This window comes from Lasioglossum baleicum, chromosome 18, assembly GCF_051020765.1.
Source record: "Lasioglossum baleicum chromosome 18, iyLasBale1, whole genome shotgun sequence".
NCBI lineage: Eukaryota > Metazoa > Arthropoda > Insecta > Hymenoptera > Halictidae > Lasioglossum > Lasioglossum baleicum.
In genome coordinates, this window is record NC_134946.1 from 7366721 (window position 1) to 7390182 (window position 23462).

Below are 23462 nucleotides of genomic sequence, written 5' to 3' on the forward strand. Positions count from 1 at the left end.
TGTGCATGCACCAAACGTCTTCAGTTTTTCTGCCAAGCTAGGATTTGTGTAATAATAACACTGTCCAACACCAATCTGTTCCACAATTACTGTTGGGTAGTTCTTATAGAGTTTTTTGAGCACTGATTCCGAATCCATCCTTAATTTTTCTCCAGACGCACAGCTTTTGAGAAACATGGCTTTGAAAAAAAAAACATATTTCCCAACTTTAAACAAATATTGTGGTGTTATTATAAAAGATACTGAATTGTTCTTTACAGCAAAAGATTCTGTAGACTTTCCCGAACACAGTGATATCCAATATTAATACATTATGATTGTTTAAAGATGTTACCATTTAAATGTTTTTTTTTAAATATCAATATGATCATCTTACCAATATTTACTAGTATTTAACTAACAACCGAAAATTGTAAACTGCAAAATACGAAGCCGGAGATTCGACGGGTGGTAGTTTCGGCGTGAATCAACCACCGAAATCTGAACGAATCCGTAAGATCAGAAAAATCATAAAAACAAAATGGAGGCGGGCACATGGGAGCGTGATGCATCCCTCTCGACGGATTTTGAAATCGATAGCAAAGACCGTAATTAGGTTGCAAAACCGTTCCCAGAGGGGGTGGTAGCGACTTGGGGCAAGGGGGGCTGGTGGTGGTAAGGGATGCAACGAACATCCGCAGTGGGGGCTGTGCGTTGTTTGTCGGAAACCGGGGCATCCTGCTAATGCCTTGGTTAGTACTCCAGTTTCCTTTGTGGCACCCTCGCGCTGCGGGCCCATCCCTCCACGCACCCCCTGCAGAATGCAATTTAAGCCACCGCTGCTGCGCCTAACCGGTCACCACGTGCCCCTCGCCATCTTTCTCTCTCTCTCTCTCGCGATCGATCCTTATGAAAATTCGAATCCGAAGCGTGCCCCCTTTCCACTCTCTTGCCACCCCCTCCGCACACCCCCTGTCACGCTTGCTTTTAACGTTTTGGCCGACAAGACCGATCGATGCCGCAGCAACGGTTAACTATGATTCCCCTAACTGGACTGTCTCTTCTAGAGAATGTTTGCTTTCCTACCGAATTTAACCTTGGACGACCTTGGAACCATCCTGTGAATTGTTGAGGTGGGAAAACAATCGGTATCGTGGCTTTTTGGAAGCAGAACGGGTGAGATAGTGTAAATATATTTAGTCGAGGTATTACCCAACAAAAACATCCTGTAAACAGGAGCCAAGTTGCTGTGGCCGTAGAAAGTTGTGAGATCAAACAAAATACGGCCAAGTTCGTTAGCTTAGAAATGCCTCTTGCAACACTGAGAAAAGCGATTCAAATAAATCTTGAAAAGGATCCAAACTAGGATCGAAACGTTCATTTTGTTTGATAATTAGCAAAATTGCTTCATAATTAGTAGTAAACGATCGAACCGTTGCGCCGAAAGCATTTAACATTTATTAACTGAAAAAAACGTTTGTAAAAATTAGTTTAAAAGAAGGCTATTTAATTTTTAAAGAGTTACATGGACGGCTAAATTATTCAAACTTGGCCGCTACCTTTACACCTTTTACGGCCATTGGCTGAAAAAGTAACGGCCAAGTTTGAATAACTTAGCCCTCCATGTAAGCCTTTAAAAATTAAATAGCCTTCTTTTAAACTAATTTTTACAAAGGCTTTTTTCAGTATTGCAAGAGGTACTTCTAAGCTAACGAACTTGGCCGTATTTTGTTTGGTCTCACAACTTTTTACGGCCATAGGAACTTGGCTCCTGTTCACAGGATGTTTTTGTAGGGATTTCATCAATTTTTGTTGAAATTTCATCAATTATCAAGTAGCTATCAAAGAAAAAAAATCCAAATTACATCTGTCCATCTGCCTCCAGAGCCGAGTTATAAGCCTCTAAAAACGGCTAAGTTGTTTCGTGTAAAAGGAGGTAGTGCGAGAACTTGGCTGGTGCACTACCGTGCATCTAGATTTTAAGCATTTATGGAGTTTTTGTGGTCGTTAAGAAATATATTATTCTATTAGGTTGGCAAGAAAGTAGTTTCGGCATTTTATTACTAAACCTACCATCACTGGTCGAAATGACCGGTTCCAGATTTATTATTTTACAATTATTGAAATAATAAAAATGATTTTATAAATATTGATAGTATAAACATCTTTAATAGCGCGCGTATTATATAATAGGAGCCGCACAAAGACTAAATAAAACCAGTCTTGTCATTTTTATGAGGGAACATGTACCAGTTTCTTTTAAGGCTCAGTAGGGGTGAAATAAAACCGAATTTCTTTATTCAAACGATGAACTTTCATCAATAAAATATTTCCTTATTTATTCTTGCGGTCAAAAGATCATCGAACAAAAGGGATAATATCTTATTCATTAAAGTTCATTGCTTGAATAAACAAATTGGGCTCTCTGTTTCACCTTAAAATACCAAAATTACTTTCTTGCCAAACCAATAGCTTTATCAGAAGAACGCGTGTGGAATTGACATAAAAAGTGTAATAAAAACAACAATTGCAATTAAAGTCACTATAAAAACAATAAAAATCGAAGTTGAAATTGAAGTTGCAATTGAAGAGATGAGATTGACGAGTTGAAAGTGAAGTTGAAGTCGAGGAGTTGAAATTGAAGAGTTAAAATCGAAGAGTTGAAATCGAAGAGCTGAAATTGAAAAAAACGAAGTTGAAATTGAAAAATTGAAGTTGAAATCGATGAAATAAACAAATTGGGCTCTCTATTTCACCTTCAAATACCGAAACTACATTCTTGCCAACCCAATACATAGTTTTACGTTTATTCCACAAAAGTGCATTGTCACCAGTGATTGCTTGAAATTCCGGAAAATCTAATTACGTTTCCCGATGGACGTTGATTAAGTGCGTTGTATTTATGGCCGGCGTGATTACTAAGTCCCCGGCCAGAGTTAATCCAGATCGGAGTGATGTTAATAAAACGGCATAACTGTTTCTTTTGCGCATTAGAAGCGCAGATAACGCGGCCAGGCGGCGAATAGTTTGCCCGTCCGGTGATTAGGCGGCTTCCTGCAAAGAAAACACGGCCGACGCGCGATGGATCGATCTCGATCAACGATCTAGAAACGGAAGCCCCACCCGTTTTACCTGTCCTACCTGCTCGATCCGCGGCCTCCGGGCGTTTCCGGTTTCTTCGCGAAGAACAGAAGTCAACATCCTCGCTCAACTACGTACAAGGTTCACAAACCAACGCCTAAACTTCTGTATTGCAATCGATTCGCAACTGCTCTCTCATTAATCCCCCCCCCCCCCCGCCCCCAACGAGCGGCATTTTTTATTGGTAATTTCGTTTCTTCGAGGCGATTTTTCACTACTGCAAGTTTTTATTCGGTGATGTAACGACCATTTTGTTCTATGATCTTCTGCTGACAACACACTCACACACCACACGCTCGTAGCAAACCTATCCCACAGTTTTTAATACTGAAGAGGATGACTATTATTAAAAGTTTGTTCAGATTTTATACGTGAATTTTAATAAAATATAGTTAATTTGTATAATAATGAAATTTAGTGAGGAATATGTCAATGTTTTCAAATTTAATTTTCTAATAATGATAATGCTACGAAATATCGGTATTATTATTTAAATGAACTCACTCTTTAAAAGAACTTATTTTACAATTATAAAATTGTTCTTCTCGAGTCCGATTTAAACATCCGTTGTTGCATATTCTTTTGAGGATTACTTCCTTCGTCGAAATAAGATGAAATTGCTATTATGTCTAATAATTGGACTGCGGATTTTATGCATTTATGACAATAATGAGGTGGTGTAATTTAAAATAGCAAACATATTAGGAAAATTTAAACACATATTATTCTATTATTTTCTACCTGCTAAACATGATAGGGAAGAAAATAATTTTCTATTTCACTCCAGTTCGTTGCAATTCAGCCAAGACATTTTTATTTTGCATAAAAATCCGCAGTCTAATAATAACTGTTACTTTTTGGCCCCTGATATTAAAGGGCTTACGAATACTTTTCACGCTCACTGTATCTCTTTTTTTCCGAGGTAGAATGCCCATTCGTTCTACCATGGTAGTGTCTGTTCCGCAGCGGGAGCAAGAGAAGATCTTTTTTGAAGATTCAAAGGTGGCATGACCCCTTAAATCGATAGATCGAACGTGTGAAGGAGAGAATTTTGACTGGAATCCGCAGCCCTCGGAAAAAGAGGAAGTGGACGGCTGATCCGCGAACAGTTTCGAGGTCGCCGTCGTCGTCGAAGAAGAGGAAAAGGAAGAGAACGGCGAAGAAGAGAAGATCGGTGGTTAAGCCGCTTTTTGCTAAGTGGATGAGAAACCAGGGGAACCGACCCGGTGAACCAAGGTCCCCGAGGACAGAACGGTACCCTGTGCCCTCTTCCTCCCTCTCCGCCCCCGGGCCCACCTCCGCGGGAGAGTTCGTTCTCTGTCTCTCTTTCTCTCTCTCTCTCTCGTCATCTTTCCTCTCTCGTGCACAGGCTACCGAGGACGCGGAGAGTCCGGCAGCGCCGAGAGAGCCTCCTTCTCATAAATTCCAGCTTACGTGTTTTTGATGCACCGTACCAGGTGCATGTGTGTTGCACGCGCGTCTATGTCTGCCGTTCTGATGGTGCTGCCTCTGCTGCGGCTGCTTCTTCTTCTTCTTCTTCCTCCGCGGACTTCGCTCAAACTGGTTACCCATTCTAGCCTCGTCCCTCGGCTAAGCTGACTGTTCCTGATCCGACCACCACTTCAACTAGAGTTTAATAGTCCGACTGAGATTCGATGAACTTTGAATTAGGTATTCTTCTAGGGGAGCATTCACATAATTATTCAATGTAACATTTTCGTATTTATTCCTTTTGGCAAAAGATCATCGAACAAAAGGAAGAATATCTTAATCATTAATATTTATTGCTTGGATAAAGAAATTGGGCTCTATTTCACCTTAAAATACCGAAATTACTTTCTTGCCGAACCCAATAACTTTATCAGAAGAACGCGTGTGGAATTAACATGAAAAGTGTAATAAAAATAACAATTGCAATTAAAATCACTATAAAAACAATAAAAATTGACGTTGACGAGTTGAAATTGAGCAGTTGAAATCGAAGTGTTGAAATTGAAAAATTGAAGTTGAAATTGAAGAGTGGAAATATATAAAATTGAAGTTGAAATCAAAGAGTTGAAATTAAAAATTGATGTTGAAATCGAAGAGTTGAAATTGAAAAAATGAAGTTGAAATCGAAGAGTTGCTAAGAATTTTTACTATATACATAAAAAAACTGGAGTTTCTAGTTGCGTTTTTTCGAGGTTTAAATAGGGTTTGAAGTGGAATTTTACGAATTCTCCATAAGAAGACGTGTTAAAATGTGCAAACTTTAAGTTGCTATAATTCTGAAACGGTGCAGTAAATCGAACCCAAACTTTGGTAATTGCATTGATTTAGTAAGATTACATCTTGTCAAATTTTAAAATATTTTGTTGCGTTTTTATAGACCTGCAGAACATCTTTAAGATCTTCAATAGTTCTAAGCTTTCGAATTATGTTGGAAGTGGCTCGAATTTTTCGTCATAAACATTGGATCGAAGCGACTCGAAGTGTTCCAGATCCCATCGCTATACACGGGTCATTTCGGAGCTTATACAGTATAATGCTAGAAATTGGTTTTGAAGCTGGTTTCAGCAGAGATCGGTGGAAACGCGCCCTAAGCCATGCCAAGGAAGGCAGGGAGCGTTTTTTGGTAGCACAGCGGTACGCCGGTAGTCCCGTAACTCTCGCAAGTAGCTGTAATACTAGACAACAGACGCAGAATCGAGACTACGACGAAATCATTACCAGGAACACGTTGCTTTCACCCGATGCAGGAATCGAGGAGGTGTTCAAACACCGTTCGATCGACCTCGGTGCGCTCGCGAGCGTACGGGCGCGCGCGCGCTCACGTTTGTCTTCGTCCCCTTATTTAGAAAGGAGTCTGCTAAGAGCATAGAGCCCGTCAAATTTTAATTGCTACTTGTTCTCTGGCCGGTTTATCTCAGCGAGACGAAGACTAAGATGCTGGAAATAAAACGACTCGCAGATTCCATTAGCTATTAGCATTTTTTCAAAAAATGTCAGAACTTTTTGAAAACGTTACTGCAATTGGCAAAGGAATGTGTTTAACCCTCGGACAACTGATGATTTTTAGAGCTATATAATTGGCAATGCTTAGGACCGTTCACAGCTCTAATTAATCATTTTTAAAAATTTACTTTTCATGATATCTCGTGTAGACACATTAGTCTTTCCGATATCCTCAATGAAACAGCTATTCAGTTCGTTTAATTGCCACAAATTGAGTACTTAAATGACAATAATGTAGAAGTCCCTGGTCAAAATATTCAATTTTATTTTTTCCACAATTGAAACGAACATTTGATAAATGTTACTGTTTGAATTCGAGAAAATTTTTCATTTTTTTGCGTTTACATGGCCAACACTTGCTACCTGTCACACGAAAAGAGAAGCACGTCGAATGGGTTAACACAATTGCGCGTTGTGCAATAAATAAATAACTGAACATAATCAAGAAAATATTTTCTTGTAGCTTAAGCATGTACCTATGCGTCTCAGAAAAATTTATTCCCACTTTGTTAATAGTTCTCCGGAGAAAAATGTATAAAAATCATTCGTGTACATCTGTCACATGAGAGAATCTACCCTTAACCTACCCTCATTAGCTTGAAGACCTGAGTTGAATTGATCAGTAGGTGATAAGGGTATATGTTGGGGCACTGCTATATTTTTCCAAAATTTCAGGGTAACGAAAAGGGCAACAAAAAACTGCTTCTAGGGGTAGTTTCCAAACTGAACCATCAATCCACACGTGTGTGTACTGAATCGTCTGTGGTGAGACGCGAGTTTTGATTTTTCTTCCGTCAAAAAATTCCCGAGATTCTTCAAACGTCATAACCGATATGCTGAAAAAATAATACAAGCTTCTCCACTTTGTGAAAAGAATGGGAAATCGATCAGAACGAAAATCAGGCCGTTGGTACCCGGGAAAAAATGGCTCGCGGCTCGGACACGGCGCAGGAATCTCAGCCCGAGGAATTCGAATGGGAGCAAAAAAGGTAGCCGGAGCTTACCGGAAGTGGCTGAGACTCGATCACCCTCGGATCGTTACAATGAGGCTCACCGACTCTGCCGGAGCGAAGGAAAAAGAGGAAGACACAGAGCGGAGGCAGGTGGAAAAGATGAAGCGACGAGAGAGAACGAGTAGAAAGAGAGGAGTGGGAGGGAGAGGGGAGAGAGAGAGAGAGAAGGGCTGCTGTCGCGGGAACGCCACGCGTGATCGAGTTACCTGGACGAACCGGCGTGGCGCAGGTGAGGTTGGTGCACGGCCTGCGGGACAAAGAACCGCAAGAAATACCGATACCACCTTACCTCTGGGACTTAAGGTCGCTGTCGCAACCTAAAATAGTCCCCCGAGTCTCCTTTTTCCTCCCCCTCCGCACGCCTAAGCCTGCACCACAGGCCCGAGTTAGAGGATCGAGGAAGAGATTTGAGATCTTCAGGGGATGGAAATGCTGACGTGTTCTTTTTTTCCAAATGGAGGAATAGGAGGTGCTGGAAGGTTCGTGGGGAAGAAGCGCGCTCTTAGTGGTGGCCGGACACGCGAGCCCTTCGAGACATCGATACGTCGAAACATAGATACCCCCCTAGTGTTGCCTCATCCTTCTTGTGCGGTTTGCCCGTTACGTAGCGTCCAGCGTACTCGCGCAAGGATCGACCATGCTTTTTTGTTGATTATGCGAGGTTATCGAGACAATTGTGTAGCGTTCTTCGACTGGATAACTGGGATTTAAAAATTGGGAATTGATCATTTGCCGGGGTCGGAATTAACCGTTCGATGGTCGAATAGAAAAAATAGTAGAAGAATGAAAAGTTTTAGTTATCGAACTACGAGAAAGTCTCGCATTCAAGTAGCTGTCTTGTACTGCTGCGAAGAGACAGCTGAGATCTTGCTCGAGGCCGAGATAAAGGAGCCTCCGTTGCGTGTGGTTGTAGCCCTTTCGCAATTTTCTCCCTTGCGGGACAGGAAGCGTGACACAAAGCGTGTTTTTCGCGTCGCTGCTAACCAAATTGATGGTTCGTGTGCATTCCGTAACGAGCGATAGAACCCGTAAGAAACGGATCGAACCAGAAAGGAAAAGAATCCGCCAAAGAAGTGTAGAAACAACCAGTGGAGACCTGACTGTAACACTATGCTGCATTTTCGTACACATATCGTACTTTTCTAGCAAAACTCGAATGTAAACCGTCTCCCGACACTCTCAATGTAGATGACCTAACCTAGCAAACACGTTAGAGAATACAGTGACAGTGCTCAAGCATCGGATTAGGCATTGTTCCCATTCAATTAACTCAATTTTATTAGTTTGATTCTTATAGGATTAATATTGGAGCAGCAGACGAGGCTCGAATAACTGAAGTGACGATTTCACCGAACCATAGTCGCCATCTTGGTAACGTAGGTGACCCACCAATTCCTCCAAAGATGATCTAAACGTGTCGAAAGCAATATTTGTACAAAAAGTCTTACAAATCTTCTAGAAACAAACTCCTATCCCATGTTCTAAACAAAAATCATTTCGAGCTTATAGACGTGCTCCCTCTACTTTGAAAACCAACGACATAACCTAGAAGAGAACATTAATCAGACATTTGCCTCTGTGAATAAACCAACAAATGAATTGTGCAAATGGATGAAGGAACATTTCTATTACAATCTCGCCAGGGCATTAAACATATTCAATTTCGTGTATGTTTAAGGTACGGCGCAGCCAGTACATATCCATTTCAATTACACGCACGTCGCGGTTAGGCCGCCTTTGTGCGGCTGTGTGCGCGCGCGCGCGCGCGCCGTCAGGAGGATGATGGGAAGACACGAAAAGAATGTAACGAGAGTGACCGAGCGAGGACCACGTCGCAAATTGCCTGAATTAATGCCGCAGTAGGGTCGTTTCAACGTGTCGAAATAAAACTCGCCCCGCGAGCTATGATTTCCGACCGTGGCGGCCGATCGTCTTCATCGTTTGGGGACTTGAACAACATTGTTCTCGAAGCGGCCACCTAGGGGGCCAATCCTGGCGATCCTTCAAGCTTTTCTGGCACCCGTGGCCCTGTTACATTCGCCTAAGAAACCACGACGTGGACAAAACTTTCGCCGTTGGTGTAGATTGACGCAAACCCAGTTGAAATGATCTCAATTAGAGGATCGGTGTTAGACTCCGCCGGAGAGCGTTCCTTCGGTCGTCTTCGGAGCCGAAATGCTTCCAACCGACGTCAACCTGCGTCTCAAACCTTGTTGTTCCATTAGAAATTACACCGTAAATCAATTGTGCTATTTCACTAATTCGCAATTAATTAATTTTCAATTTAATTTGACTCGGTACTGAGAAATATGGTGGTTATCTAAGAGTAATATAAACAATTTAATTATTGTATGAATTGTACATTTCGTTTTCATGATGAAAATTCGAAGAATCATTGCTAACAAAAGTTAACAAGATTTTGTTGGATTAATGTTTATACAGAAAAATATAGTTTGTACATTCTCTGAAGATCGATAAACATGTGTAAAGAACTTTAGCTTCGCCGTCGAAGTAGGAAACTATTTTTCGAGCATGCAACGGGAGCTACATTTTCAATGATGATAAATGATGATAGACGAAGATGATCTTCTGCCATCTTGCACTCGCTACCATTATTCCATCGGTGTAGAATTCCTGCGACTTCCGGTTGTAGAACTTCAAACAGGTTTAAAACGTTTTCGCTAGCTCGGAGTCGGGCAAAATAATACCGAATGGTTAAAAATACGCTACAAGGCAATTCGATAGCGTAATTATACGTAAATGTACATAATATGAAAAATATAGATGTGAAAATGATTTTTTAATGAATTGTAACTAGGAAAATGAAATGGTTTTAATGTTTAAAAAAATAGACGGCGGGTCTTTATGCGAAATAAAAATATTCTACCTGAATTGCGACAAACTGGAGTAAAATAAAAATGTATTCTCTTTCTGACTATGTTTAATAAATTGGAGAAAAAATTAATTTTGAAATTTTAAACTTTAATGAATCCTTCTAATAGTTTTTTCTGTTTTAAATTGCAACCACTCATGTGTATCCTCGTCATAAATGCACAAAGTCTATTAATAAATCTCTTAGACACCGTTTAAGAAAACAATGAGATATTCTAAAACGGTAGTATAACTCATGAGCGCAACGTCTTGGCTGCATCGAAGGGAGCAGAATTCGTTTGTGAAGGGTCAAAGGGAGGCCCGAAGGTAACCCCAGTTAATTGTGGGCGGACAAGTGTCGAGAGCCGGACAATTAAACGCGATTAAGTATTAACCTACTTTCTAAGTCGGTTGTCCCGCGATATTGATCGCGGTGCCAGTCAAAAATAACTTCGAAAAGAATGTTTCCGGTGGTGCAGAGCGCGCAATTGCGCCAGGATTGGTGGCGCTCCGTTGTCGTTTGAGAAAGATACAGCCTAATAAACGATCGAATCGTTTTAAGGAGGATCTCGATGATTATCGAAAACGAGGTGGGCTCGATCGAGGAAGAGCCTCGCCCTTTTCCTTCGTGAGAAACGAGGAGGGCGTGTCAGTGATCGGACGTCTCTCTCTCTCTGTCTATGGTTTTCCCTCTCTGTTCCGCATTCATTTTCTTCCTCTTCCTCGTCTCGCAGCACGAAAGCACGCTGATTGATAGATAAGTGGATAAACCTCTCATCTCGATCGGAACGAAAGGCTAACGACGAGTGCAGAGAACTAGAAGATGCTCGGAACGACTTGGACAAACGTGATTACGATTAAAAATCAAATGGTACAGCTTCGATTCTGCTGGAAATGACAATAAAATATTGTTGGGAGGTACGAGCAAAAATGTTTTATTGTCGGCGGAATCGATGTGCACACAATGGTACTTGAGAATTTTATCGTCGCAGAATGTGCATAATTGACAACGCTACGGCGCACAGTGGGCTCGATTGAAGAAGCACGCGACATTTTGCGAAAAAATCAACTTTCTAATTTCGATATTTTTTTCAATTGATATCGACTTCTAAATGTCCACCGACCACGAAAATGATCAAATTAATCAAATACAGTAGCAGTTCTAGTTGTGATACACGCATGAAGGACAGTTTTAGTCGAGTCAACGAAAAGTTGTACAGGGAAATGGAAGGAACACAATCTTTTTGGGACACGAAAAATTCGTAAAAATTTGATTAATGGGGGTGTCGATGTATACACGTTAGACGGTATTTGCGAATCTTTTCGTTGGTTTGCCGCGGCTATTACGCGAGATAGGAGAGAAGTAAGATGGAGGAGCAAGGTAGAAAGAAGTGTAGTAGATGATCTGACCTTCCTCGGGATAAGAGGTGATCTGGGATCGCGCCCTCTATCGGAGGTACGGTTATGTGGAGGAGAACGATAACGGAACGTCCTCCTCTTCCTTCACTGTTTTCTTCTTCTTTCTTGACCGTCTCGACGAGCGGCACTTGGTGCCGTTGTCGACTAACTGCTTTCGGTGATATGGAGCGACGAGATTCTCGAACCAACCAGCAGCTGAAGCCCTATGAGAAACGCCGAGAAAATCAGCCAGCCTGACGAGGAGGAACCTCAAGGAAACGGGAAACATGATTTTTCACACGAGATGATTAATCGCCAGCTAATCTTTCCGCATTCGCTCGAAAGAGAACCACAATGAAATTAACACGACATTTCTAGTCATCTACTAATTATCTCTGGCGCTGCGCTACTTGTGCATATTTCGCAACGGAAAACCTCTCAAACTCCGTCCGATGGCCGTGTATAAAAAACCTCTGTCAATCAAATTTTCATGATTTTTGCGTGTGCAGAAAATGATTCGCAAAATCCACTTGAAACCTACAACAATAACATCCTTATTCCTATAACATCCTAATTCGGAAAATCCACTGGAACAACGAAGCCCTTACTTAGAGAACAACAATGTACAGTTTCGTCAATTAGGTATATTTTGCAATGAAAAGTTCGTAAATAAAGTCCAATACTCCAATCCAATAATATTTTTATGACTATCAAGCGTGTAGAAAATAATTCGCAAAGTCCACTGGAACAACGAAGCTCCTATTTAGAGAACAACAATGTACAGTTTCGTCAATTAGGTATATTTTGCAATGAGAAAATTCTTAAATGCAGTGCAAAGTGTGTACATTGAGATCCCCTGTCGGTCAAATTTCCAGCAGATTCGCGTGTCCCGATAATAATTCCGGGAAGCACTCGTGACATTAACAATAAGGGTGAAACATCCCCCGACGCATGTCCGATAAAAGTAGCAGCGTGCGCAACGTACGGGAATGAAAATTGAACTGGAAGGTGGTGAGTACATAAATAAAGGTCTAAGTCGATGGGAAAGCCTCGGGACATTTGCAGAAGTGGCCGCATCGATGGAACCGAGAGCAATCCTCGCGGGACTCCAGCATCGCAATCGCGATCGCGTGTCGACCGCTCGTTACCACCGCCGGAAGTTGTCATCGGCTCGATCGAATGCCTCGCTCGTGAGCAACTGACCAGCCGAGCAGGGCAAACCTGCCCATTAACTTATTATCGATTACTCGACGCTTTCAGTGCCGTAGTCGGTGCTCGAACAGCGTCGTATTCGGTGGACGCAGGGGTTCTCTCCTCTTCTTCTCTCTCGTACTTCTTTCAACGGGGGTAAAGAGAGGGGTGAGGAAAGAGAGAGAGAGATCGGGGCACACATGGTGGGGACAATTACCACCGGAAGCAGAAAAAAAAGCGGAGAAGACAAAAGTTCGATCGGCAGTCTCGAAATCGTGTACCCTTCCAAGACGAGTCCGTGAGAATCTTCTCGGAGGTCGAAGCAATCAGAGAACACGTGGAACTCGATATTCTACTTGGTCCTGGGATACACGCGGGAATTGTTCGAGGCTCTGATCAATTTTCAATAATCTGCCATAGCTCTCGGCGGAAACTAAACGTCATTCGAGTCTGGACACTCATTTTTTTTATCGAGTCCTACAGTTTTTGTGAAGTCCTCCGTAGCGCTGTTGATCCTGAATATACCTATTCCAAGGAACAAATTTAGCACCCTTTATCGACAAAATTTTTACGATTTTTTAAGTAAAACTTCTTTGCTCAGGGGGCTACAATTTTCTAGTGTAACGGAAGTGACGCAGGATTGTTACGGAAGTGACGCGGTCGAGCGTTACGGAAGTGACGAAATTTCGCGAATAACCCCGAATAGTTTGACAAGTAACATTTTCATAATTAATTTACTAACTTTAAAGACTTCATTGGTGAACTTTTAAGACTGTAGAATGTAAAATGAAGCCTTGTGACTACATTCCACTTTTAGTTTTATGCAGGTTTGATGCTTAAATTGTTAGTTATTAACAAATTTTGGAGAAGTAGTATGTTATGTATGTCTGTCCTTGTCGCACAGTTCAACTCTCCTTGTCTTACGCATTATGGGATAACCGAAACAATCAGCGCGCGCAACAATTGTTAATAACTAATTAACCAGAGTTAATTTGTGAACATTTGCAATTGCATAACATAGAATCAACCTCTTATAAACAATATATTTATAAACAATAGATTTATAAACAATTGTCCAAACCCTTGTTCAAAACTGACCTGAAAAATTTTGACAGGTGTCAGGTAAGTAAAAAAAACATACACGTGGAAAACCACGCGCGGCAGAAGTGAAACTTCTTGCAGCCTAGTAATGTTTAGAAGTAAATTAAGATTAGAAATGGTAAATAATCACTGTGTAAACGGAGGTACATAGTGCGAAAACTTGGCTGGTGCACCATCATGCATTTAGATGAAACCTTAGAAAACAACATTTTGCAACAACCTGCACATTTTATACCTGTTTGGCAAAGAGAAAATTCTCGAGTAAAACATAAGCAGTGTTTTCAAGGGTGTGTTACACTTGGACTAGACGGTAACTAGAAGGTTAAAGTAAATAGAAGTAAATAGACAGAGGGAGAGGTAAATAGTGCAAAGGGGATACACAAGGCGGATAGAGTTATTTTTCCGACGATCGTAGAGGTGCAGCAATCGAGAGGCTCGAATGCCTTGATACCTTAATGCCTTGATGCCAGTACGAGTACGTAACGGCTCCTTGCAACTTCTTTGGCTTCCGAGACAAACGAGGGTCGCCGAAGACCCGGAAGTTCGTTCGACTCGGCGCATTAGCTCCTCGTCTGCCATCGTATTACGAGCCTTTTAGGTACTCAGAGACTCAATGGCCTCTACTACCCGGAACTATGCGAGCCAACGATTCAGTCGGATAATATTAGACACCTATGTAGTCTTCACACGAATTTTCACACCAAAGATTTCAAAAATTTCATCAATTTGCGAAACCTTCGAAATTTTATTTACTCACATGGATGATCATCAATCCCATCAGTTGCACTCTATCGATTCAATTTTATCAATTCCAACGACTCCACCAATTCCATTGATACCATCAATTCTACCAATCTGAAAATTTCACTAATTTTTTTAATCTTATAAATTACATTTTTGTCAATCTTCAAGTACATTAGTTTTATCATTTGTGTTCATTTTATCAGTTCTTTCATTTTCATCAATCCTATCAATCCCATTAATTACCTCGATTGCACCAATTCCATCCATTTTAACCATTTTTATAATCAATTCTATAAATGTCCGCAATTTCATCAATTTTATCGAACCCGCCATTCCCATCAATATTATCAGTACCGCGAAGTTCGCCAATTCCATCATTGTTATCAGTTTTATTAAGTTCATCAATTCCATCAATTTGATTAATCTCTTAACCGAATTACTGTACTGAATAAAAGGGATTCCACCGGTAAAAAAATGTTTGGATGGTATTAATTTCATAAAAAAAACATTTGGCACGCAGTGCCCGCTCTAGCGGTTACGTTGCCCCGGACAAAAAGACAAATTGCCGCCCCTTAAGAATATATATATATACATATATTTTTAAAATAAAAGTAGATATTTTTTATCTTCAATAAAATCAAATCATTTTATTTAAATTTTAATAAAACCAAATTTTCTATTAATTGGGTATTTAACACATCAATATTTTTCTCACATTTACAGCCAAAATGGCGCCCCTAAATTTTCGCGCCCCGGACAAATGTCCGGGTTGCTCCCTCCTAGAGCGGGCCCTATGGCACGTGATCACTTTAAAGAATACGAAATGTTCAATTTCAATAAAGAAATTTGTGCAAATTTTATATTCAAGCTCGACACGTTTACTTAACTTGTATTTGACATTTTACATTAAGTTTTTGATGCTCAGAAATGTTCAATAAAAATTTATCGATAACAGGATTATAAACTTTGTAATGATTTTTTTCGGTTACGATGAACATTTAATTATAAATAGAGAGATCACCGTTGAAAAAATTGTAGAATAATCAAACGTTGTGTACGTCATTGTTAAAAGAAATCGTTGGGTTTTAAACGAACGCAGCTGAGCTATGGATTGGTGACGAAACGATTTCCTAGCGAGCCGTGTCCCCGGTCTCGTAGCGAGAACAAGTTTTCCTGCTCGATCGAACAGTGATTCAAGTTTCCGATGCATTTCTTATTAGCTCCTTTTCCGTTCGTCCTTTTCCCTCTCCCGTTCTCTTTGCCAACGTGAACGGTTAGTCACGCGGAGAACACGCTTTGTCCGTCGAGATGCCGGAAACATTTCTTTCAGTTCGGACGAGGAAACGTACATGTTTCAAAAATTAGGCATTCCGATCACTGAAAAATCATTATCACTATATCGTGTGTATATGCATTTCATCTTTATTTTACTAATATTTCTTGAACAAGTTTCTCCGTTTTCTTTCTCAAAGGAGCAATTTAGGCCACGCCTACTTTCAAACGATTTAGACGCTGTAGAATGTCAAGTAAAGTTTTGTAAAAGATAGGAGAGATAACTATTTATCTTGTTCTTTCTCTGTACAAAGTGCCTTGAAAGGAGGCGTGGCTTCGTTGCCCTCGAATGGAGCCAAGGGAGTCGCTCGCAGGCCACTACAGTCTCATACTCAATTTAACGTGATCTAAAAAAATTTGTATCTAATCAGAATTCCAGCAGATGATTGTACATCTCGTTTTCTCTGTATACAGTGCCTCAAGTGGGCGTGGTTTAGTGGGCATGGTTTACTGGCCCGCGACACCTGTAGGCCTGGGACAGTGTTTTCACGGTAAGCACAAAATTCTTTTTATCTTGCTCTCCCTAGAGAGCAGAAGGCGGAGTGCCTTGAAAGGAGGCGTGGCTTCGCGTTGCCCTCCAACGGAGTCAAGGGAGTCGCTCGCAGGCCACTAGTCTCATACTCAATTTAACGTGATCTAAAATAATTTGTATCTAATCAGAATTTCAGCAGATGATTGTACATCTCGTTTTCTCTGTATACAGTGCCTCAAGTGGGCGTGGTTTAGTGGGCATGGTTTACTGGCCCGCGACACCTGTAAGCCTGGGTCAGTGTTTTCACGGTAAGCACAAAATTCTTTTTATCTTGCTCTCCCTAGAGAGCAGAAGGCGGAGTGCCTTGAAAGGAGGCGTGGCTTCGCGTTGCCCTCCAACGGAGCCAAGGGAGTCGCTCGCAGGCCACTAGTCTCATACTCAATTTAACGTGATCTAAAATAATTTGTATCTGATCAGAATTTCAGCAGATGATTGTACATCTCGTTTTCTCTGTATACAGTGCCTCAAGTGGGCGTGGTTTAATGGCCCGCGACACCTGTAGGCCTGGGACAGTGTTGTCCCGAGGCACTCTGCACCCACGGTAAGCACAAAATTCTTTTTATCTTGCTCTCCCTATGTACAGTGTAGTAAATGGGCGGGGCGTCGTGGCCCTTGGCATCAGTACGGCCAAGAAAGCGCTGCTCAGAAGACGTCTACAGCCACACCGAGTATAAGAGTTCAAAAAAACATTAAAAACCACGACGGAAGCCACTTCTGAGCGCGTTTTAGCGACTATCTAGCTGAGCGAGAGATTAGGAAACCGAAGGCGGACATATGTGAGCGCGGAAAGAAATTCGTGAGACACAAACGCGAGTGTGGGCGGCGTGCGCCGATCGTGTTGCACGGCAACTCGAGGAGCAGCGTGTACATATGTAGGGAACAAGACAGATCGCGAAGTACCTGTTACATCGGAAGCCGCATCGAAGGCGCCGTTCGAGACGCACAGCAGTGTGGGAAGCTGCGTCGGCGTCGGTCGCTCGCGCGCGCGAGCGAGCCTCGTCACGCCGCGTTATTCCGCGCCGTTCTGCCTCGCATTACGTCGACAATTGATCCTAACGCGCTAGACGCCGAGCCAATTAAGAGACCTCTTGTCCGATTACGTCATCCACCAGCGATACCCGCCGACCTCGCGCTTTCTACTGCGGACCGACTCTCCGCGAGCAACATTTCCTCCTCGACTCGCGCCGAATCGCCCGTCTGCGGCCGATCAATTCTACTGGTTCTCGCTCTCTGGGACCTCTGCTATCCGAACCGATCCACTTCCACCACTTATTGTTAGATCACTGTATCTTTGTTAGCTTCGGTGATACTTCAATGAAATTTAATGGGCGTACAGAGGAGTGCATGAAGTTTCGGATGCACCCAAGAATTTTTTCATGAACCTTATTGTTTTTCAAGAAAACGTTGTCAATGGCGAAGCTTCTTCCCAGACCATCGTTTCAGGAGTACTAGCTTGATTATACAGCTCTTCTTGCTTAACTCACATTAACCCTTTGCACTCCTTTGTCGAGTGTGACTCGACATCACAGAAAGAAAAATGTGAATAAAATGGGTTCTTATATGTGCTTGCTTCTTCCCTTATTTATTCGTCTTATTTTTTAGTTAAAACAAATATAGGTTTCGCAAATATAAATTACAACGAAGTTTGAGAGATTAGTAAACAAAATTGTTTAAAGTAAGTAGCAGTCAAGGAACTGTCCTTTGAAGTAAATTTCAAAATTACAAAATAATTCGCAGCGTAAAGGGTTCAATTTTCTTGATTGGCTAAAACCTCTGTTATCCGAACCGATCCCCTCGGCTCACTTAAATTTCTGTAGCTTGGCGAACCGTATCGATACTTCGATGAGATTAAATCGATATACAGAGGAAAGTACCCAGTTTGAAATGTAGCTGAGCGTTTTTTGATAAACATTTGAATTTTCAAGAAAACATTGTCGAATCTGGCCAGTGTTTCAGTAAGAGTTAACTCTAAATTGTACATGATTTCCTATTTGACTCACGCCGAATAGCTTGCCGGCGAACAATTGAGTCTTGAGTCACGAAATTCCGTAGGATCTCTCTTACCCGAACTAGTCTCACGTCATTTAAATTGCTGTTCACGCTTTAATTCTGTCAATGCCTTGATGAAATCTAGTGAACATATACGAATAAAAGTATATAGTTTAACATGCACCAAACGATTTTTCCAAAAAAATATTTCAATTTTATCGAGAAAAAATTTGTCAGAGTTGAACTCGGCTGAAACATCTCCAATACAATGCACCATTTACTCGTGTTTTGCCAACGGGCGTTGCAAAGGATGATTTAACATAATTTGTTTATTAAACAATATAAATAAACTGGGTCACTTGGGACACCAACTGTAACGATGAAGAGGGTTATATGGTATTTATTGCACGTTGTCTTCGCGTGTTTTTTGTTCGATAAGAATTGTTAAGCGAGAGATGAGGGCCTTTTGTAAAAATTGTAAAAGCTGCTGTTCGGTCGGAAGAACACGCGAACGAAAATAATGAAAGAGAAACATTCCATCGACGTTCCTTCCAGGTAGCCGTGACCTCCTCCTTCTCCTTTCTCATCGTCGGTATCAGGCTCCGTTATTTTCGCGTTGACTTCGACTCGACGCGAGTCTTCGGGAGACGCGATTGTCCTCGTGGTTCTTTCCAGTGGAAACACGGTATCGGACACGAGGAATGGGACGTCCGCGCAAACATCCCTCCGGTCGCTCCCTGATGTCGTTATTGTGGTCAAGTCTGACAGCTAATTCAATTATTCTAACAATTTTCTTGTTAATCCAAACGATTTTTATTCGTTGATTCAAACATTGGCAACCTCACGATTTCCTTTTAACGCTATAAAGATGAATTTATCATAACTTTGTAAAAATTAATTTGTGAAGAATAATGGAATAAATTTCCTTGTCCAAGTACCTTGAAAACCACGAACATTCGAAATAAATGTAGTCGTTGCCATTCTTATAAGGCAACATTGATTGGTCAAAAGGATCGTTATAAAAAAAGTACATAGATGTCCCCCAGGCTTCATTTAAGCAAATTCTAAATCTCAAACAATATTACCAATTGTTATATTTTTTTAATGAAAAAGAGAATATTCTTTTACCGTATACTGGTCAAATCACGATAAAAAAAATTGTTGATTCTTCCTGATATACACTCCTCAAAAGAATTAAGGGATCACTTGTGCGAACCCGAAAAATTGCTCCCACTTTACGTGATCATAACTCCGTCAAAAATTGCCGTATCGATATCGTTAAACAATGGTTTGAAAGCCTGAAACCTCTAGTGTCAGATGCTCTGTTATTTTCAAATTGTTGCTATGTTGGTTTTTTACAAAGTTATAGCGAGATGAGGACAACAATGACGGTTAACAAAATTTTGTGCAACTTTGAAACATCACACGGGGAGCAACAAATTTTTTTGATAAATCGCGTTAATATCATTTGGAAGGGCTATCTTTCCTGTGTAAATTGTGTGGTTGCTGAATATTGTGCGATTTTTTTTATTCGAGTTATTCAACATTGAAGTAAATATGGGCTTTCTAACTTTAACTGGCTTCAGAAAGCGAAAAAATTATCGTAGAACCTTGTGCAAAAAATCAATAGAAAGAGCGTTTCTTTCTTTTCAAGGCACTCCTTTTAGTTTTTTCAATTTCATTAACATTTCGATATACCATAAATTATTTTCCGCGCGTGGTACTGGAGAAACCACATTTTCTTGAAATTCTACATGTTTAACGAATTTGCTCAACGTTAGAAAACGTTCGTTCCATAATCTCCCTATTTTTCTGATATTCTGCAAAGTTTCAGCTTTAATTTAAATAAAATTTCATCGCTCTACCTCATTTCTATCGAAAGTTCTTTGACTTTGAATCGAATTTGATCCAAATATTCAGAGATGACGGGCAGCCGTTATACGTGGCGCGCTAATTTCTGCGAAGCACTAACTTCAAACACAGCTGCCATAGGTAAAAAATTGTCGCAGCGAGTTCATGGAGTACTCAATCGAATCGGCAGAATCTCTGCTTCAATCTAACGTTCGGATCATGGTATTACGATCATTTCTCGACGAGATTCAGCGAGTTAAAGGAAAATTGGAAATTGTGCATTTTTTAAGCATATTTTCAGAAACACCTGATATATTGAAATGTTGATGAAATTGAAAAAACAAAAGGAGTGCCTTGAAGAGAAAGAAATGCTCTTTCTACTGCATTTTTGCACAAGATTCTACGATAAATTTTTCGCTTTCCGGAGCCAGATAAAGTTAAAAAGCCGATATTTACTTCAATGTTGAATAACTCGAATAAAAAAAATCGCACAATATTCAACAACCACACAATTTACACAGGAAAGATAGCCCTTCAGAATGATATTAACGCGATTGATCAAAAAAATTTGTTGCTCCCCGTGCGATGTTCCACAGTTTCACAAAATGTTTGTTAACCGTCAATGTTGTCTTCGCAACGCATAGTAAATAAAAGTGGTCGAACTCGTATCGCGTATGCGTCCGATTGATAAAACGATCGACGAGTGACGGAAGGCAAAGGGATTCTAATGGGGAGAGAGAAGAAAGGTATGCCGGTATAGGTGTTTACCAGAATATTTACGAGGAGTTGATTCCGTGGACGCGACCCCCATCCCATAGGGCCCTGTTCGGGTGCACACGTGTCGGTGGTTGGATTCGGGCGCGCCTGAGCCCGTGTGCGTACGGTTTTGTGCGTGTATTCCGCGTGCTTGCGACGAGACGTGGCAACGCAGGTTGGAATGCAGTTTAGGAACGCGAGAGTCGCCCACGAGGCCAGTTCCCCTCCCCTTCCGAAGGCCTCCTTACAGGAAGAAACCGAGGCCGAGGGGAAGCTCGCGGCTACCAGGAAGGAACTCGTTGGAATTCCCTTAACTCGCCTTCTTTATTTTCGTCTACGACTATGCACGCCTCGCCTCTCCTCTCCACCACCTCTCCGCCTCACCGCCTCTCCGCCTCTCCGCTCTACACCCCACTCACCTCTTTCGCCGAAAAAATGTATACGCGCATTTGATTCACAATTCGTTATTTATTATTCTGGAAGTTGAGCATAAGTGTATCCTATCGATAGCGTAATTGATACTCTGTTAGCATAATTTGCACGCCATCGATATTTCTTGTTGTTGTTTTATTTGTTTCGTGGTGGCTGGCTTACACACATTTTCTATCTACGCGATTGTCCCTTGTTATAAGACACAAGTGAACAATTTTTTTAAACAGTGCGCTTATCGCCGAAATGCCAAACTATTTGTACTGACCTTTGAACACTGCTTATGTATAATGCTCGTACTGAATTCACCGCGAATAAAAATGGCCTCCCCAATTCCCACTGTTAAGCATTGCTGCGCTGAAAAGAACAAAACTGGTTAGAATGTGAATTTTAGAAATCTTCAAATTATTTAGAACGATTTGAATTATAAATATGTTTCTTCTATCGATCGTATTGCTGTTAATAAATTGTTAAATGCTTTCGGCGCAACGGTTCGATCGTTTATTACGAATTGTAAAGCAATTTTGCTAATTGTCAAACAAAATCAACCTTTCGATACCATTTCGGATCCTTGTCAAGATTTATTTGAATCGCGTCTGCAAAGTAAATATGTTATAATAATTTTCAAAAACTATTGAATGATTGAATATAAGGAATATTGTTCATGCTTTATAATTCGTAATAAACGATCGAACCGTTGCGCTGAAAGCATTTAACAATGATTTGAATTATTTTGAAAAATTAGTCCATCTGCTTCAAAGCTATAGCTGCTTTATGCATCATCAGGGTCCCCAACCTTTCACAGAACAGTCCAACAAACGGCGCCTAATACGAATAAAAATATATATAAAAAAGAAACTTCTTCAAAACCACGCTTATATTGAAATGCACTAAAAAGGAAAAAATAATTTTTGTCCTGGTTCTCCCGAAAATTTAATATAAATTTAAACCGAGAGACGTCTCTTGATGGAGTCAGAAATTGTCCGAAATCAACGGAACATCACAACCACACCGAGCTCCTTCGGTGCGAAGTGGGTCAATGGAGTGGGGATGAGTCGGAATGGGAACGCGTAGTGGAGTAGGGAGCGCTGACGCGCGGAGTGGGGATCGCTGAACGCGATCACGTACTACCAAGCGTCGCCCCGACGAGGTGTAACGGTTAATATTAAAATTTTCTTTTTTTCCCAGACGTATAGTTTTTTTTTTAATTTATTTTTTAATATTGCATTGTCATCCAGTTCTGAGCTATGTTCTACGTTTCAAGTCTCTAGCTCGTCGGGAAGTGGTTTAAAATTCGATTACAAGATTTGACGCATACAACAACGACAACATGGACACGGCAAGCTAATATAAGCGTGGTAAAAAGAATCATAGCCTCCAACAGCTACGCTAATTGACGTAAATGTAGGTGTAAACGTACATATCCATTGCGTCCCTCTTCGGCGAAACAAGACGACAAGAAAGTACGAAAGAAAGAAACGAAAAAGAGAAAATTAATTGTATATCTCGAGTACATCGGAGGGAGCGCATTCCTCGATCTCCTTCCTGTGTATTTTTCAGTTGATCCCTCGAATTCTAGTCCGTCCATCTCTCCCCTCTCTCCATCCTTTTTTTTTATCATACTCCCGACATCCGGAGAATCGACGAGCTCGAGGTTAAGGTGGGACGATAAGCCGGTGAAAAATGGAAAACCTGTTCCTCTTCCTGTCTTGGGATGAGACGGTGGTCATTACATGCTCGAGTGCGCACGGAGGTCTCTCGAATATAGGTACCTGCCACTGGCCGTAAGTATCGCGAGAGACTGTCCGAGAAAAACCTCGAGTCGACCGGAAGCTGGCATCCCGATAGGCTGCCTTATATGTATAGCGAACCGTGCGCGCCTGTACTTTTTGAATCATGCCCTAGCCGCAAAAACACCCGGGCCTCGCCCAGCGACTTCTTCCGCTGTTGGAGAATCCGTCGACATCCGCGGAATCCTAATAATTATCCTCATTTCGCCTGGATACCCGGAAAATGGAAGGTGACTCGTGGCGATATTTACTCAGCGTTTTTGTCCTCGGGATGTTATTCGGCAGACATTTTTGTTGCAATTGTTCAGATTAAATCGCTGCCACCTTACAGGCTATCCGAATTTAGACCAG

General features: G+C 41.3%; 1 protein-coding gene across 7 annotated transcripts in view; it reads right to left on the bottom strand.

Annotated features, from left to right (window-relative positions):
• The window catches only part of LOC143218028 (uncharacterized), an 85436-nt gene that overhangs the window by 44470 nt on the left and 17504 nt on the right, over positions 1-23462 (bottom strand). For 2 of the 7 annotated variants that reach the window (XM_076442905.1, XM_076442906.1), the window contains exon 4: positions 21590-21673. In XM_076442905.1, coding sequence (XP_076299020.1) covers positions 21590-21673 — 84 coding nt within the window. The other 5 variants (XM_076442910.1, XM_076442912.1, XM_076442908.1 and 2 more) reach the window with 3 other exon arrangements.